Genomic DNA, 19,452 nt, shown 5'->3' on the forward strand with positions numbered 1-19,452 from the left:
TTCGATGGTTATCCAGATCTGTTGTCGCAAATGCGCGTTTTACAACATATCTTACTATTATTCTCTGTAAGTGGAAAGAAAACACAAATTTCATATCATTTTTTGAAAATGTGTTGAAATAAGCCTTCAGTTCTGACAAATTGTACTAGTATATGATTATTAAACATACAACCAACTATCAACGGGACGTAGTGTGTGTGTGTTTTTCGATGGTAAACCGACCATCCGTACTCGCACCCACCATGGAAGCCGGGCATGGCCATGCACCCACCAACCTCACTGCCATCCACCTAATAGCAGTGACAATGCGGAAGATGCCTTAATTCTGTCTGTCAGATCACAAACGACGAAAAAAATATGTCAAAACATAAACTATGTCAAGGTCTCAGTACCTATCGGTAGAAAACGACCTCTGCACATCAGACTGCACTCTAGCTAAATAAACAATAACTGTTTACAATTGAAGGACTGTTCTAAATGCAATCATGTGGTGGTTAACACACATTTCATTAAGATCAAATATTTGTTTTTACTTCGTCTTTGATCATTTAAATCGAATCGTAAGCTAACTTTATTTCCAAAAAATTCTGAGACCCTTCTACCATTGTAAATACTAGTAGTTCACATTTTACGGAGTACAAGTGCGGTAATCTATATTAATAACTGACACTTGTTGTGTTAGGGGTCATACTACGGTTGCCAACATGGTCACGTGGTTAACGGGCATATAAGCTCAGCGCAGTTGCTCATCTGTCCCGCTGTCTGCAGATTGGTTCACCAGGCTCCAGAAGTTTTAGATTTCCGATTTCAAAATGCAATCTGACCAAAAGTATACACATATGAACCAACCAAGCCACAGGGTCAGTTTTTCTACTGCTGTTTTAATTTTATTAATAATTCAATTGATCATAGTGTTGTTTATTTACCCACTTATAGCCACGTTTCTTATTGCACATTATCAAAACCAAATATCAAGTCTTGAACTTCGAATCGAACATTTAGAAGAACCACGCAACACCATAAAACTTCTGGCGGAGTCGCAGATACCGCAGCGCCCTACTGGTGACCCAGACACGGAGACTGGCTGCAGATGTGGTCCCACTGCCACAGGCACGGCGGTCAGTGGATCTGACGCACTATCTAACCAGGGTATTCTACCCTGTTGTGGAGTGAGCGAGGAAACTTTGCAGACGGTGAGCTTGTTTATTATTTGTAAACATCGAATAGGAAATATTCTTACGCCCAATCGGAATTGTTCAACAGTAAATCAGGAGTCTCATCGTATGATGTTTTCTATGAAGTTTCCAGTGTGGTTTATTTTTTAATTCAGTTTCAACATACAATCACACGATGGTTCACAACAACGTGTTTTAATGTATAACTTATTTTAACTTCCTTATTTGAATTACGCTTTGAGTGTTTGTTACACTGATGGCATACGTTGACACCGCACGTCAAATGTTAGATGCTAATCTGCAACTCTGTTATACATTTATTTGTTTTGGTTCACGAAGTTCGAACACGAGCTCGAGGACTGTTTGCATTAGATGTGTGTCGTTTCTTGAACACATTTTGTTCAATAATAATAATACAATTTGGTCTATACATATTACCATAGCACTGTTACATGACAATTTACAACGATTATTAGAGTTTTCAATTTGAAAATGCCCGAGTGGGTAGATTTGCTGATTATTATTTGCTGTTTTCGCCATTGTTTCACATGACCGACAAATTGGCTTGCAAGCAGATTATTTATTATTTGTAGTCTTCAATTCGAACCCTCATCTTGTCCCGCATTGGCCGATCTGGTTAAAAGTTGGCACACACGCAAAAAATAAATATAGCCAACAAACGTACATCATGATTCGATTTTTTTTATCACATATTAACTTCCCTCTCCGTATTAATGGTGACGAATAATGTTCTATTAAAGTAGGTGCAAAGAGAAAACTTTAACTATATATATGAGCATAAATTAAATTTATGTGCGATTTTTTTTCTCTTACTGTGTACGACATAACTACTGGTCATTTAGCAAGACTTCAGTAAGTAGCACCATATGTAATTTAAAAAATTGTGCTGTGGCAGAATTGATGATAAGATCACAAGATATTCATTTGACTGCTTTGTATGTTAATCGAAGTAGGCGAATAGCAACGACGTCACCTGTTATACATTTATTTGTTTTGGTTCACGAAGTTCGAACACGAGCTCGAGGACTGTTTGCATTAGATGTGTGTCGTTTCTTGAACACATTTTGTTCAATAATAATAATACAATTTGGTCTATACATATTACCATAGCACTGTTACATGACAATTTACAACGATTATTAGAGTTTTCAATTTGAAAATGCCCGAGTGGGTAGATTTGCTGATTATTATTTGCTGTTTTCGCCATTGTTTCACATGACCGACAAATTGGCTTGCAAGCAGATTATTTATTATTTGTAGTCTTCAATTCGAACCCTCATCTTGTCCCGCATTGGCCGATCTGGTTAAAAGTTGGCACACACGCAAAAAATAAATATAGCCAACAAACGTACATCATGATTCGATTTTTTTATCACATATTAACTTCCCTCTCCGTATTAATGGTGACGAATAATGTTCTATTAAAGTAGGTGCAAAGAGAAAACTTTAACTATATATATGAGCATAAATTAAATTTATGTGCGATTTTTTTTCTCTTACTGTGTACGACATAACTACTGGTCATTTAGCAAGACTTCAGTAAGTAGCACCATATGTAATTTAAAAAATTGTGCTGTGGCAGAATTGATGATAAGATCACAAGATATTCATTTGACTGCTTTGTATGTTAATCGAAGTAGGCGAATAGCAACGACGTCACCTGTTTGTTTGTTGTTTGTCCGTGTCTCAGTTTTCGTTACTGAGCTCTCTGTACCGTGCGTGTTAGTCACATAGTTACTCACTAGGCGGGTTTAATACAATTGTAAATTACCGTGACGGATTTTTTTTTAGATTTTGATAAATTAATTACTTTGTTTTTCCCATCTACTTCTTAGCTACTTCATTGTTTTGCGGAATGCGGTCGATTGCTGTCCCCGTTGACACATTTTATGATTAGAGGGTCAAACTTAGTTTAACAGTCGCGACACAGGTTATTGACAAAAAGGTGTATAAATATATTATGACTCAACTAAAGGAGCTTGTGTAACATATTTTACATATGACTACAAGCTTAAGGTTTCATGGAAAAAAATCTGAAAAAGAACATGATACTGATTTTTTGTTATGTCTTCAATAAAAAGCCAGTTATATGCAGGGGTATACGTGATGTTGTAGTATACAGAAAAATAAAATGACAAAAACAAGTTGCGCACGAGTATGTCAACTTGAATTTCGGCAGAAATATGCAAACTAATCTTCTATCATTTTTTTATTCAAGCTCGAACCACGCAAGAACAGACTCAATTACTATTTTCTTAGGTGTACACTTGGAATCAACTCTGCAGGATACATGCCGCGACAGACCAACCCGAACATTTCCGAACGTACTTGTATTTATTTTTTCAAGTGTTATCGTTATGTCATTCTAGAATATACAATTGCGCCCGGGTGATTGTTCTCACATTGAGAGAACCAGGTACAGCATTTCGTGCTAGACTTCATTGCTTTTTAAAATTGAACGTAGATACACAGCTTTCCCTTTTCATTACTTTAATAAACAAGTTTTCTAATCAGTGGCATGCCGTGTAACAGTAGCATCAAGTCTTTCAAACAATGTATATATGTCAGCTGACTATTTGCCCACACAAAGTTACTTCAAATCTGAAAGACGAAAATCAGCCCACGTTGAAAATAGGCGTAGGATGTGAAAGAAATAATAAACTTCATGCTGATAACCGTCCACATGACTGTGCTTTAGCCTAATCCCACTACAGATTTATTTAACGGATAAAAACATACAAAACATTAATAGGGAAATTGTATTTCACAACTCTTTTGGTGCATTCTACCAGATTGCGCCTCATCATTAAGTCGGAGCAAAAACAATGACGCAAATGGTTATTTCAATGCAAAATCATTCTGTGTAACACATATTACTCTCTTTTTTTAGGTGATTTCGAAAATACTTTCAAAAAAGAAGAACTTCTACCAACAGGAACATCGTCGCCGATCAGGTTATATTCTTAGTACATTATGGGTTTATTGAATTGCAAACAATTATACTGTCTAATTATAACCCGTATTATTGTTACGTTCTTGTCGGTACAGAGTTGTCTATTGAGCAAATAGAAAGACTTATCGAAGACATCGTGGCAAAGAATAACACGCTCAATTTACGACATGCTCCACGTCTACGTGAACGTACAGTCCTACCACGTGCGATCCACGTGACAGGCAAGACTAATGGGTTTTCTGGAAGTAAGTATGTCTACAATATAAATAATACTACGTGGGGTCTGAAATGTGGGCATCTTTTTAACAACGGGTGTATCAATCATTCATCTCCATGAAGAGATGAAAACTTTTAAGTAGTAAGTGTTTTTTTCATTTTATTTTCTCGCCACTGCCACGCTACTCGGCGGAACTGAGTAGCTGTGAACTTAAACTTATCGATCACCGTGACCACGATTGTATACCAATATACTAGAAGAACTACGCTCTCGCATCTAGATTACGATATCATCAATACAAGTGGATATCATTTTCAAACAATCGAAAATTTATTTTCGATATTTCGGAACAAATGAGACCAGGTGCTACTAACATGTAAATAGTTCTGTAAAAGTGTGGCATCACAAGATTACATTGTCTAAACGTTGCTTATTTAACTTGATGCGTGGTTATACATAAGTATAGCCATAATACCTATTTTATAGAACTAGCTTCGTCAAGGGAAATGAAATTGTGTAAATTAAAGCGGGAGGGTCGTCACCTGCGAACGCGCGGGAATTGAGTCCCAAGCGACAATAACAACACACGTTAAAACGTAAAAGCTCATGGGTAGACGCTTGTTTGTAAACAATGACACGCTAATGCCATCTGACGCATGCGCAGGTGACGACTCTCCCGCTTTAATAGTACGTACCTGTAATTCACAATCTTACAGAATTGTGTACTAGTTCGCTATCTGATCATCAGAAGGTTAGAGTGATGTTTGTGACTATGTATTTACGACAATTTGTATCCAAACGTGTTTATCATTATGATATGTCGAATAAAATTTCTGTAATACATGGATTGTTCGCACGTCTGATCATCACAATTCCGTGTTTATGGCAAAAATATTTGATAATCATATGTAGATGGTTTCAATTCATCGATGTATAGCTTACGGTACGGGGCATCATGATTATTTTTATTTGTTTATGTAGTTACTAACGCACATAGAAGGAACAGAAACATTAAAGTTGGACCCTGGGAAGCAGTGTATGGCCGATCTCTCCAAAAGAACGTACAGTGCGATCAGTATAATATCATAGTACCGGAGTCCGGAATCTACTATGTATACAGCCAGGTAAACAAAAAAAAAATGTAACTGCGTCAATCTGTATTATAGTTATATTTCACTTGTTAACACATTTCGTCTGAATTATCACTACAGGCATATTTTCGCGACGAGGAGTTGGACAGTGCACCGAGTTCTCCAGATATAATGGAATATTTACATTATACAGTGTTAGGTAATGTAATCCAGTATTTTGTCTATTGATTACCCGTTCACAGCGTTCGCAGTAATTTTCATAACAATTTCCATGAGTAGTATTTCTTGAGTGTATACAATCAATACAGTGATGCAAAACGTTCATGAAGGACACTGCTTGCGCCTATTTACGTCATTTTGACGTCACAGAAGTTCTTCGTCGCTAGAGGGCGCTCTGACCTCTTAAAAATCTTACCGAATGTCTTTGGTGTTTTGTTAATAATTTTTTTTTTCTTGCAGAGAGTACAGCTTATGAAGCCGATCCAATTAATCTTATGAAGAGTGGTAAAACTCAACGTAAAAATTCCGACTACTACTACAGTAGTTTCCACTCGGGTTTATTTGAATTAAGAGCGGGGGATAGGCTTTATATGAAAGTATATTTGCCAACGCGAGCAACGATAGATTGTCAACAAGAATCCACTTTTATGGGTATGTTTCTAGTAAGTGGTCTGGGAATAGAAGAGTTGGTAATGTGACCGAAGTTTATGTTACAAGTACAATTCTTAATAGAAATTTATCACCGAGAATCACAGTATCGGTTTCAATAAAAAAACAACAACATTTGTACAAATATAAATTATAAATAGACTTTTTGTAAATACGTTCTTAAAAAATAAAGCAAACATACAGATACATCGATATGTAATTCGGTATACAATTTTGATTCTGCCTTCAATTTGTCAAATAATTTCAAATCTATATATATAATGTGGTATATCTTTTTTTTTTTAAATTGTGATTGCAGTTTTGATTTATTATTTTTGTTTTGTCTTATATGTCTGCCCGTTGACCTGTGTATAAATAAATAAATAAATAAATAAATAGTTCAATAAAATTCGATGTGAAAAACTATAAATTTGGTGGCATTGCTCCAATGTTATAACTAATTTGTCATGTCACGAGGTTGAATGTTATTTCACGCGAACAAATCCAGTCAATGAAGGACGCCACTTAGTTCTCGTAATTGATTTTTTTTACCCACCAAAATAGGGTATTATGGGCCTCTTAGTAAATTCAGAACTGGAATTTATCGCTTTGCGGATAACAATCATAATAAAGTGAAAATAAGAAGGTAACATTACTCAAATTAGGAAAATAATAGATTTAATATTCTTATAAGCAACATACCATGTACACATAAGTGCAATCAATAATATAACAATAACAATGAATATTACTACAGACTACGAAACTTCCTACACCAATACCGCGTGCTAGTGTGTGCGTGAAACGGTAACATGAAAGATGAAATCGACGTTGGACGCCCAAAACTTTCCTTAATCAACACGTTGTTTACTGTGGCGCGTATCGCGTGGACGGGTTTCATGTTCTCTGCACGTAATAAGCTCGGTTATTAAGCATCCTTTTTTGGGGATGCCCGGTGGCCGAGGGGAAGACGTGTAGTGGCGTGAAGCTAGGCGATTAGGTGCCGTACGCGAGCGCCGGTTCGAGTCACGTACGCAGTACGTATTTACTATAATTAGACATAGTCTTTACCTTGCCGTTTATTCGGTGTTATTTGCTTACTTTACTTTCTATGTCGACAGCAACTATGAGTTTAAAATTATTTCTCAGTACTTATACGCTGTTTACTGGCTTGGTATGTAAACACCGTTGTTAGTGGCTTCCCCGCATCATCGGCTTGGTAAAGCTCACTTGTTCAATCTGCATACAGCATGGCCCGACTAGGTGGCATTTTGATGTCCTGATCGCAAAGTGTACGTATTTTACAAAAATCTTCTCACCTAGCAGTATAATCAAAGACCTATATATTTTAACCGAATAGTCTAATTGTGATAGATTTTCTGACGAACCCTGTGACAATATGGTGTTTGTAATCAATCGCAGGAATACCGGAAATAGTGAGTTAGTGGTATTGCCGGTTGTGACGATTTTCTTTTATAGACACCGACGTAGACTAATACAATGCACGTCAACTTGATTTGTATTTATAATACGGTCTTTAAAAACAGCATGAAGCGCTCCCTCTAGTGTCCAGTCCGCAAAGCTGTTAATGAAATATAGATGTACAATTAAATGTCGTTATGGCAATCTATGGCTCTCTGTAGAGGACGTCATTCTGTGACATACTCTTTGTGACGCAGTGACAAATCAACGTCCGTTCAAGAGAGCCAACCCACGATTTCTACGCACATACACCCTTTTTTGGATTGTATCGTATTCACTTAGCACGGCCAAGCATGGCTAATAGGTGCGCGTGATTCACATGAGCGGTGGCGATTTAATGTTGGGGCACATTTATTAGTTTAATGCACGTAACCAGGTGATCCCCCGGTAATGTGTGGGTTCCCGGTCCCTTGAAAATATACATACAATGGGAAAACAGATTTAGATCAAATCTAGTTTAACTGTGTTGATAAAATAATTATCGTCAGTAATTGAGTTTGGGAACCATAACTTTGACATGTTTTGCAAGGGGGATGAATTTATCAACGATCGCATAAATTATATGTTGTTATTTAGTCAGCGCGAACAAAGTATAAAGACCACCCGTCTCTAAATGAATGCAAATACAAACCGGCAAAACAAAATGACCCGACCCTTTGACCTTTAGAGCAGGTGTTGTCTGTGTTCAGTCCAGACAAGTAAACAACTGCAATATTATTCCCAGTTTCACATATATTATCAGCTACTTAGTTGAAGCTGCCATCTGCTCGAGATTTCATGCAAAAATGAAACATCGCATAAACAAATACTTAGTTTGGTCGTTACGGCAACCAGGCGCCATATAAATCGTTGAACTGTTGTATATAAAGAAGCTCAGACAGCGCAATGATATATTAATGACACCTATGACAGCAAAATTGGACACGCTATGTTTTCACGTATTAAATCAAATTTTATCCCAAGAACTAAGTTCTCACTATTCTACCGTGACCTTTACGATTGTTATGACAACGTACACTACGAAACTATTTCAATGGCACAACGAACACTGACGATTTCAACCAATGGCGTCGCACGCGTCAAACTTCCATGGCAAAAAATAGCCTTTATCTTTAAAATTGGATATAACCAATGTTTTTCGGCCTATTGATAAGGCACACCATTTGGCAAAATTGAAGGTTTCGGACAATAACAAAATACGTAATATCTGAAATTGTTCCTGACATGTATAAGCGATCTTTTTATGTAAACATTGCGTCCGAATTTAACAGTTTACCCGATGATATCAGCCCTTCTCTTGCCATCAAAAGTCTGCCTGTAAAATGCAACTTTTTTCACAATTTGTACCAGAATAATTAATTGTTATGTGTTTTTTTTGTGTATTTTTACTCAGTTGTCTTTACTCGACCTCCAGGAAAATAGATACCTACCTACTACTACACGTTTCAGATATTTTAGCATATATTGGCCGGAGAATGTTATTGAAATGCTGTACCATATTCAATTGCGGAGTATTTAACTGTGACATACTCTTGTGTGGTGTCAGTACTGAGTACGTTGCGTATTACAAATACATCGTGGAGTAAAACACGGTTACAGCAACGGTCCACTCACATATTCATACTGCGCATGCGCCAGTATTCACATTACCCGATTCGACCAACAAAGTGCAATGCGTTATTAAGAATGGAGGTATTTACAACTATGTTTACACACATCGTAGAGAACGTTAATATTTTTCGCTTTTGGTAAAATTTATATACTGTTAGGCTTCAGAATTTAAGACAATTGCCGCATCATTTAACCTGAAAGGATCATCTAAATACATGTTTTAGTTACTCCGGTTGTTATTTACTTATTATGCCGCGCCGTATATTACGCCCTGAGACGAGGCTGTGCTGATAATTTACAACAGTACTCAGGCATGTTTTAAAATATTGTCCACAATCACCAAGCAACACATCGTAAAGTAAGGTAAGACATCAGTGTACTTAGCGTTTAGCATGTGTAATTTATTTACCATTTTTAATAATTCAAGCAAGCTTTTACACTGTTAAGTTATCTTTCTGAGACAAAATATTATTAATACCGTACATACGAAATGTAATATTAAGCCACATACCGATCAATTTATTAGTTAGATGGAAAATATAGAGAGTATGAATATAGGCAGTATGATTACTGAACCCCAAATGTATCGTGATTTTTCACTTTATCTGTAGCAGGTGTCCCTTCAGTTCAGTTCAGTTTATTTAATTAAATGTTTATTTGAAAAGGAAGGACGCGGATTACCTATAATGTGATGAACGCGTTACTTATGAATTATGAAGTCATGGCAACCGAACTTCAATATCAGCTCAGAAGTCAGAAGGCCGGGTTTCGTCGCACAGCCGTGCACGATTTCATCGTTTAAACAAACGATGTAATTTATATGCATCGTACACGTTGGGTGGGACCTATGTCGAAGAAGACGCATCGCGAAGACCATCGTTATTTAAAGCGGGAGGGTCGTCACCTGCGCACGCGCGGGAATTGAGTTCCAAGCGATGATAACAACACACGCTAAAAACGCCGCAAAGTCTCGTTAGTAGACGCTTGTTTGTAAACAATGACACGCTATGGCCAACCGACGCATGCGCAGATGACGACTCCCCTGCTTTAATTAAGCTTTCATTGCTACATAATGCAATAGCATTAGCACTACGACTTACTTTCTTCGTGTAATTGTTGTCAACATACCCAATATTGGGCAGTACAACAAAATCTAATATTCAATTTATATTAAGTTTGTTACCCCTGTCTCGGCAGGTGGTCTATTTTGTTTTTGTCGAAACACTATCTTTATTGAAAGTCACTGAAACAAAACGTGATACACATGTCAGGCTTTTTCCGCTTTTCGCTTATTAGTTGTTACGGTAGTATACACTTGATTATTGTACACCTAGTAATACTATAAAGCGAAGAATACATCGAACGCGAAATGTTTACATACACGTGTATGGACATTTTACAGTCGTCCTTGCAGTTTCTTGTTTATGTTTATAAGGCGTTGTACTGTTTAATTCGTTCCAGTCTAGAAATGTAGAACTTGGATATGTTATTCTCTAGTCGTGTTCTGATTTAGTTTCATTGCATTCAATATTGCATAATTTAATTAAGAAACTTTAATTTCATAGTTGATGTAAATAAAGGCTTGTTTGTTTCATTTCAGGTACCATGGGTATGATGTTAATTTACATTTATTAAGATTAGCAGAAAAGTCATGTGATTAAACTTAATATAACACACAACACTGGAGGAGGCATTCCGTTGAAGTCATGAAAGTAAACGTTCCAAGGTATTTGGGGATGGTCCACGAATTAGAGAATTACGTCACTGTGTTAGAGAAATTGAACTACACTTTATTCGGCAATCTCAGCAACTCGGCTTGGTATCTGTGGAAAGTAAACGAGGAGCTAGACGCGTCACTAGGCGACACAAGTAACGCGCCTCTACCGATCATTGTGAGCGGAAGTCAGTTGAATACGCACCTGACAGATAACCCAGACCTTCCGTATATTCTCCGTCATTATTCTGACAGATTGCAGAGATGTAATTTACTCGACTTGGACATGGCAGATGGTATGTATGCCGCGCTTGTGTCGGCTAAGAAGGACATCAACGCGAATCGAATGCGATATGCACGGGAGGCCTCCACGGTACAGGAAAGAGAACGAACACTGAAACAGTTCAGCTACACTCTTAAGGCTAAGGTTAACCAGTTACTAAACTGTTACCGTCTTGGAAACGAACCATACGATCACAGACTTTTTCCGAGTCCAAACAATCATGCAACAGTTATTGACATTGATCGCATCGAAACGATTAAATACCGCCATTTACATGAAGTATGTCGGATTAGAAAATATCCTGTGCTTTTTGTTTTTATTGAAATTTTACATTTGCTGAAATGTGAATTCGAGAATGTCCTGGAATGCTGGTTTCCGAAATGGATGATGAAAATTGTGCCAAACCTTGCTGATACACGGTCGAGGATACAGTCACAGTTGAATAATATTCTTCGATTTGAAGTATACTCCCCACGTCCAAAAAGTGAGTGATGCAATTATTTTGTTTCGAGGTTTATACATTCACTGCTAAGTAAATAGATGTAATACGATGTAAAACGTCCATATATCAGCTTGAATTTTTACAAAGTACCCATACATAATTATTTATTGTCCCTCATGCCATTGGTACTGTTAAATATAAAAACAAACTTACATAATTGCTGCCATATTTTAGTTGTTTTCATATTTCTAAACATGAAAACTGATGCCATCTGAATTGCTGTAAAACAAAAAAAAAAAAAATGGTCAAAGTGCGCCACAGAAATATTAAGACCGAAAAATGAATGTTTATAAAGAGCGCCATCTAGTGAGTATTTTTTGTATAATGGATGGTGTTATTATGTCTGTAGGAAAACTGTTTAGATTCAATTATGTAAGCTAAATGGCACGTAACCGGGTGATATTAAATGATCATTTTTATGACATTCTTTCAGGCGTTGAAGTTAAGAGTGTTACAAGAAACGATATCGCCATTAAATGGATTCCTGGACATGCTGACGATCAAGAGCAACATTTCCATGTAGCTTACCGTCAACTTCATGACAGGAAATTCCGGAAGTATGAAGTGGATGGCGGGAAACTGGAAGCCACTTTGTCTAATCTGATGATCGATACAGTGTACGAAATTGTGGTTGTTGGGACGACGTTGCTGCGGACTGTGACGAGTTTCAAGATAGTGGCAAAGACGATCGAAAAAAGTATGTAAACGTAATTTATGATTCTAATCATCGAGCGACCCAGCCATCATTACGAGAACGTTGATGATATTTTACGATTGGAAAGACAATGTGTACCCAAAATCGTTTCGTTTCGGGAAAAAATTAAATTGTCATCTCTGACCAATACTCATGAAATTGCGTTATTAATACGAAACAATACATCGATAGTTATTTAAAAATGACACAAAAATACAACAGATGCTAATATATTTAACTATTGAATATGTTAATGTGAAGATGAAATTTAAAATACGCACCTTATGTACAACTTATTTCAATTATCATAACATTTAGAACATTATACGTTGGTCATGGTACCAGAGCATGCGACTCACACACCAATCGACGCAATCTACGATGCCGCGGCGCTAGCGGCACACGCGGGTTACGATAAGGATGCCGAGACAACATAAGTTAATTTCATTGTATTCAATTACCCTCCTTACGCGCTCTACCAATACAGCTCTGAAAGAATTGGTCTCACGGCTTGTATAGTACTGTGTATGGCACGTATAGGAAAACACATTCCTCCAACATAGGAGCATAATTTCCTAGTTAAATTGTTGCATAGGAAAAAGGAATTACTAACAAAATACCTCAAACATATTTAAGAACGAAGATATATTTCTATCGACTTGAAACGTTCGTCGGTTACTGTAACATGTTTTGTCCGTTCTTTTAAAGTTGTAAGAGTGTCATCGACGACTGAAAATTCAATAAGTTTGGTATGGCCACACGACCAAGATATGGAATATACTGTTCTCTGCTTCCTCGTGAAAGACGAAACATTACGTCATCGTGTACAGCTACGTAGTCAAGTGACGTATACACTTGATAATCTAGAAGCTGGTGAAGAATATCTCGTCACTGTGATTGCCAAGAAACACAAGATCGTGATTTGGCGCGATAAATTCAAGCACAGAACAGACAAACCCCGTAAGTTTCATATCTGATAATTTATGTTATGGGTGACCTCGCTTGGGAAAAGGTAGGCTAATAATTCGCGAAGATCTACAAAAATTGTGGCGAAGATTGTACAATATAAATGAAATTCTCACAGACTTTTGCCATCGGTGATTGGAGCGCAGGTATTGCGTCATCCACATTTGCTTTGGAAAAAAAGAAAACATTCAAAACGCAATTTCTTTTAACAAACCGCATTTCCTGCAAAATGTTTAGGCCAGTCGCACGAAAGCAACATTCTTTTCTTTTAGCACACTGGCCTCATCGTAAAAAGGTTGATTTATTTTCGATTTAAATAACCAATGATTGTCACAGTAACCACCTTGTGTTGTTCATCAGGTTACGCATAACTCGGCATCCTTTCTGATTATCTCTATAAATATCATACTAATCTTCCATTTCAGCGCCCTCAATTGATTTACTCATCGAAAGTGCATCGGAGAATTCCTTATTTTTGGAGTGGACAGTTCGTGAAATGTACCCCGGCGATTTGACCTTCCGCGTTAGATACCGGCGTCACGGTCACAAAGAATGGAGTGGAAGCAACGAATTGAAAGATCAAACGAATTATTCCATTCGTGGGTTAGAACCAGAGACAAATTATGACACTATAGTAATTGGTACATTGAATTCCGAAACTATTAAAAGTGACGTAATAGAAGCAAATACAAAGAAAGGTCAGTGTTGCACCAAAAAGCTGTATTTACGTGTTTTACATAATAACTTAACGTGGCATTGTGTTTTCGTTAAATGGAAGTATAGCCTATTAATTATATACAATAATTATACACTGTCGCATTCACCTTGCAGAGAGAAACCTACACGAGCTTCTGTGTATACAAGGTTTGGTGGGTACCGATGGTGGCAACCTGCGATCTGAATCCTGTGGAGTTAGCATCGTCGTACCAGACAAGAACATCATCAAGAAAGGGCAGTTTCCTGTAGCTATCTCAATTTCTGACAACCCTGAACTTGTTCCATCGCTGGACGTCACTTCGGTATCGGCATCCAATGCTGTTAAAGTCGAATTTTCCAGTGGTCTTTTTACGCACCCAGTTCCAGTCACGTTTCAAATTTCAATAAACGAGAGCGAGGGCTGGACAACTGAACTGTTCAAGAGGGGTGTATCTCACGATGGAAATGTATTCGAACCACTGGAGGACTCGTCGTTTGTTATGCTGAAAGATGGGCGGGTAACTGTCAATGTATCGCAACCGACCACGTACACCGCTGTCGCACATTCAAGCGCGACACACGTGGGGTGCTATGTTCGAGTGATGCGAGTCATCGCGTTTGTCTCGAACAGTCATTGTGGTGAATGTTTCGCCACTCTTCGCGTATACTTAGTGGCTAACTCGGATGATTCGGAACAGGTAATGTGTAATTCATAATTTAGGGTGCTATGGCCGCCATTACGGCGTTAAAGGCAAAAACTGTCTGCTCGTTAAGCGACTGCGCACCTTTACTGTCACTGTGTCATTTCGCATTTGAAGAAATCCCCTCTATTCACACTGTTAAAAATCGCAGATTTATAACAAGGGATGGGAATGTTGTATATGAATCATGACGTATCTTCATAAATTGGCAATAACACAATGTTCTCTTTTAGTTGGTCATGGCTGAAGAGAGACGAATTGGCGATCTTTTCAGGGGAAGGAAATTAGCACCACACTCCTTCCAGATACAACACCAGAAAGGAGACATAGACATCGTGATTTCGTTTGACAAAGATAAGTGGGAACCCTTAAATAAGCCTGTAAGTGAGATGCAGTAACATCAATCCCGTGCTTGCGATTCACATTATATATACTGCCGCCGTAATACTGAAAGCACAAACAAAAGTAATTCGAAAGCTACCGTTAGCGGCGTGCATATCTAAATTACATGTAATTGTGAGAGTCACGTTAAATTGCTCAGACAGATTAAATGGATAACTTGGTTTTTCTTATTTCCGATTTTTATGCATTTTTAATATTACCAAAACCACGTGGTTATAAATCATATTTGTTCATACCCTTTCAAAGACAAGACACATTTTAAAAAACATTTTGTAAATTAAAATAATAACTGAATCTTATCATACAAGTTACTTCTCAAACTGTGCTCAAATATATTACATGCAATTTCACCATTTAAAAATTGGACTTAAATCTGCATTTCATTGTAGTGGATTCATTGCAATATCAATCTAATAGAAGACATTGGTATTTGACTACCTTTTTTCTGAAAATTGTTGTTTTGGTAACTTAATCCTGAACACCTAACGCACCTCATTTTACCACTCTTTCCACCTTTAAAATGTTTTTTCTAATATCCCTCCAATTAAAAACCTCCCCACTTACAGTTAACATATTGCGTAACGATTACGCGATTGTATTTTTAACTCGAGAGAACGTAATTTTCTAAACCAATGCTTTGGTAACTTTCTAATATCAGACTGCTTGTTGACACTAATGTCATCTACGTGAACGGAAAGGAGCATTAATACACTGACATACAGCGTTATTCATGTATTTTATCAAATCTTGTGAATTTTTTTTAAGTTGTCAGTCGTTTTGCACTAGACAGACTGGTTGTCACTCAGCGTGTCCGAATTGCTTATAAACAATCAATTGTACAAGCGCCCTCTAACAATTTAAATGAGGAAGAAGTAACTATATTCACGAGCGTACGTTTTTTCTTTCCTCGTAGAAAGCTGTGTTCAGTTATCACATGGCATGGCAATATGGAAAGAGACAGTATAAAGAGTTTCTATTTAAGTGCATGGATACCAACAACAATTCACCGGATCACTTTTCAGGTTCAATGTCACTGAAACAGGAATATGCAACAAATACAGTAACAACTCCTTTTATAATATACCTCAGCATTCCAGCGAAGGTAACTGTACTTCTATGTCTAGATGAGGTCGTAACACATGTCTCGATTAACCGATAAGGCATATGGTGAGAATACCTACGACAATATGTAAAATCTCAAATTAATTGGGAATTGAAACCTAACATGTTAGAAAATAATGAAGTGTAAAGTTTCTTAATATGATTGAGTTGCTCTACCGTATTTTGTGGGGCTATTTTGTACGGCTGCGATTGCCGCAATATGTTCTGGAAGCGCGTTCTCATAATTGCGTTTTCAATCTCAAGGGCACAAACGATTTCAAATATTAATATTTCAAAATGTTTCATCTTCATTTGGATAGGGTATCTGGGTTTGGTTCGCTTCCATATGTGAATTATAAAATCCACAGCCCACTGAGAATGAACGATATGCTACAAGAAATCCATTTAACCAAGCGTTACGTGGGACGTTACGAATTACTCCATCGAATCACTAATTAAATGTGATTTATTATTAGTGAAAACGTTTCTAATCATCTGTCACAACTAGCGATTGAAGCGTTTAGGCACGCTTGCTGACAGTTTGTCTTGTGGACAAGAAACTACACACAGTTACAGTAGACACATTACCAACCATTCGGCCATATATTATACTTCCATTCAGTTATGATCGACCTCATACTTTTTTATATATACTTAGAAACCCGCACCGTGGCAATTTACAACAGACGTGCGACCAACAATGTTCACGCAAAGTGAAGCTCGCAGTATTGCAGAAGAGCTAGACCTACCAACAGTCAAGGTGAATAATGGGTGGAGACGACTGGCTGAGCTTATTGGTGTGAAAACTGCGTATATAGAAACAATGGAGGAGAAGCAACAACACAACACTGATTACAGTCCAACCACGGAGCTACTGAATACATGGGAGGCCCAAGAAGGCAACTTATCTTCGGATAGTTACGATAGCCTAAATGTGATATTTACTAATTTAAATGTCACGCTAGGGAGCAAAATTACGACACTGAAATCAAGACATTTCAATATTAATAGGATTGATCATTCAGATTCTGAATTTGAACCGAGAATTTAAAGTATTATATTATTCAGCTTAAATGTGCTAGATTTGATGATTTTTTTTGTGCTATCTTTTCTCAGTGACAACTACGTTAAACTATTTGTTTGAGTGGTACATGAAATGTACATACCTTGTTTGTGAACTTGCAAAATATTGACTTATCAAGCGTTTGTGCAATTTGACAAATTGTGATTATCAGAATTAACAACAATCTCTCGTTAATGTGAGCATGTTGAAAACTGTGTTGATTGAGTGATGAATGGTTTAACAGAGTGTGAATCTAGAGTAATGTATTTAAATTATCGTTTTTCGTGTATTACAAATTACAATGTAGCGTGTATTTTATCTGTGGTACCATCCGCAAGCAAAAACATAACACATATTTATCGGCGCATGGAAATCACCATACAAGTGGTTTTATCATTTTAATAATACGATTTATCGACATAAATCAAATTTTTGCTTCTCCCAAAATTATGATTATGATTACGCAAAATGTAACTGTAAGAAAATCATCATTTCACGGACTTCATGTTCCGCCAGTCACCGTGGAAAATTGTTATACAAAGGACTGGACACTAATAAAGAAAAATATAAATTAATCGATTCTCATTTAATCTAATAACAAGATCTAATTTAGTACGTTTAACTACTTTGTTATTAACGTGAGTATCACATGAGATGGGATAACATGACATGTATTTTGTGTAGCCAAATCAAAGTCATGTTGTCGAAGCGACGTTGAGTCAAAGGGTCACGTAGGTCTGATTCATTCATTTTGATGTTTAATTTATTATGATCGTGAGTATTCCGTTTAAGTAAATAATGGAATTTTTAAGTGTTTTACACTTGATAAAATGTCATATCAGGATGTAAAAAAAATCACCATACTAATTTGTTAGAAATATGTATTGCAGCTACTTTACTATCTCCTCGTGTTTATGTTACGCATGAATTGTGCTGCTTAGACCAGATTGCATGTCTGTGACTACGTGGTGTGTATGCGAAATTGTCCAGTGTGTCCTCATGTCATATCCATTAGGAAATGCATAATAGTCTTTTGGGCGCTTTATTCAGCAAATAACGGGACATCATGTTTTTGGCATTCATCCCGCGATGTGATGTAATGTGTGGAATTCCAGGTTATGAGTATTTTTTACATGACAACTGTTCTACGTTAACTCGGAAAATCTGCTATATGTAAAGCTCTAAACACATTTTGAATTGATCTGACACAAACGGGTGTCGTGTTCGTAAAAACTCGTTAATTCAAACACATCCGTTCAAATCCTATTAAGTGCATTGAGTACAAGCGACATCAGCGACTACTGCATTTCGGTACAAATTTTCACTGGGTTTAAATTTCACTGATTTACCATTTCTGGCATATTCAGTGGGTTTTGACTTTTTTAGCGCATTTTTCAGTCAGTCAGCGAAATAAACAAATTTAAAACCCAGTGAATAATTAACACTTTTACAGTATATACTTATATATGATATAACTAGTAGTTTGCGACAAGTCGCGAAAAACCACGACGTACAATTGAACAAGAAATTTACAAATTCTTTTCATTCGGATATCGTGCTTATTAGCTACTGTGTATGTTGTGGGGTCCACGCATTTCATAATGCTCGCGATCGCAGAGATAATATTTCCACGAAAACAGTCGTCGATGATTTATGGGGTACAATTTTTGCAGTGTAACGTTACAAGCGGGGTGCTCTCATCGTGCTAATACTAGGTGATTACGACAGTTCACTTCAGTAGCACTATTAATAAAACGTGTCACAAGGGATCCGTCGTGACTTGAAAATAATGCATACCTTATGTAAGTGAAATGAATGTATAGTCCCTCGGGTTCACAGGAAGTATGCAAACTTACTCAGCTTGATACAGGCATGGAAGGTACTAAAGTACCTTCCATGATACAGGTGAATAATTTTGTCTGTAATCTCCAAACTTCGAATTGAGCCATTTTACGCATGTTCAAGGATCGGTTGCGGTGTTCTGAGGCTCGTAATTTAACAACTCAGTCTGATTGTTATTTGCGTGATATCGTCCGCTGTTCGTTGGCCGAGTATAATCTGTGCCCTCAAACGTAAGTAATTAGTCATTATGCGTCATTATGTTGACGCACTTTCGGCTTTTAACGCCTCAG

The 19,452-nt window shown here is 37.1% G+C and overlaps 1 protein-coding gene across 1 annotated transcript; it reads left to right on the plus strand.

The window, feature by feature from the left end:
• Positions 1-704: 704 nt before the first annotated feature.
• On the plus strand, positions 705-6,535 carry LOC102804677 (uncharacterized). The gene is made up of 8 exons (XM_078013065.1): positions 705-723; positions 831-860; positions 937-1,193; positions 4,087-4,150; positions 4,245-4,394; positions 5,348-5,490; positions 5,578-5,656; positions 5,917-6,535. Exons 1-8 carry the CDS (start codon positions 705-707, stop codon positions 6,153-6,155), a joined length of 981 nt encoding a protein of 326 aa, XP_077869191.1. The 3' UTR covers positions 6,156-6,535.
• The last annotated feature ends 12,917 nt before the right edge of the window (positions 6,536-19,452 follow it).

The sequence above is a fragment of the Saccoglossus kowalevskii genome, chromosome 1 (genome assembly GCF_978046115.1).
Source record: "Saccoglossus kowalevskii chromosome 1, keSacKowa6.1, whole genome shotgun sequence".
Lineage (NCBI taxonomy): Eukaryota > Metazoa > Hemichordata > Enteropneusta > Harrimaniidae > Saccoglossus > Saccoglossus kowalevskii.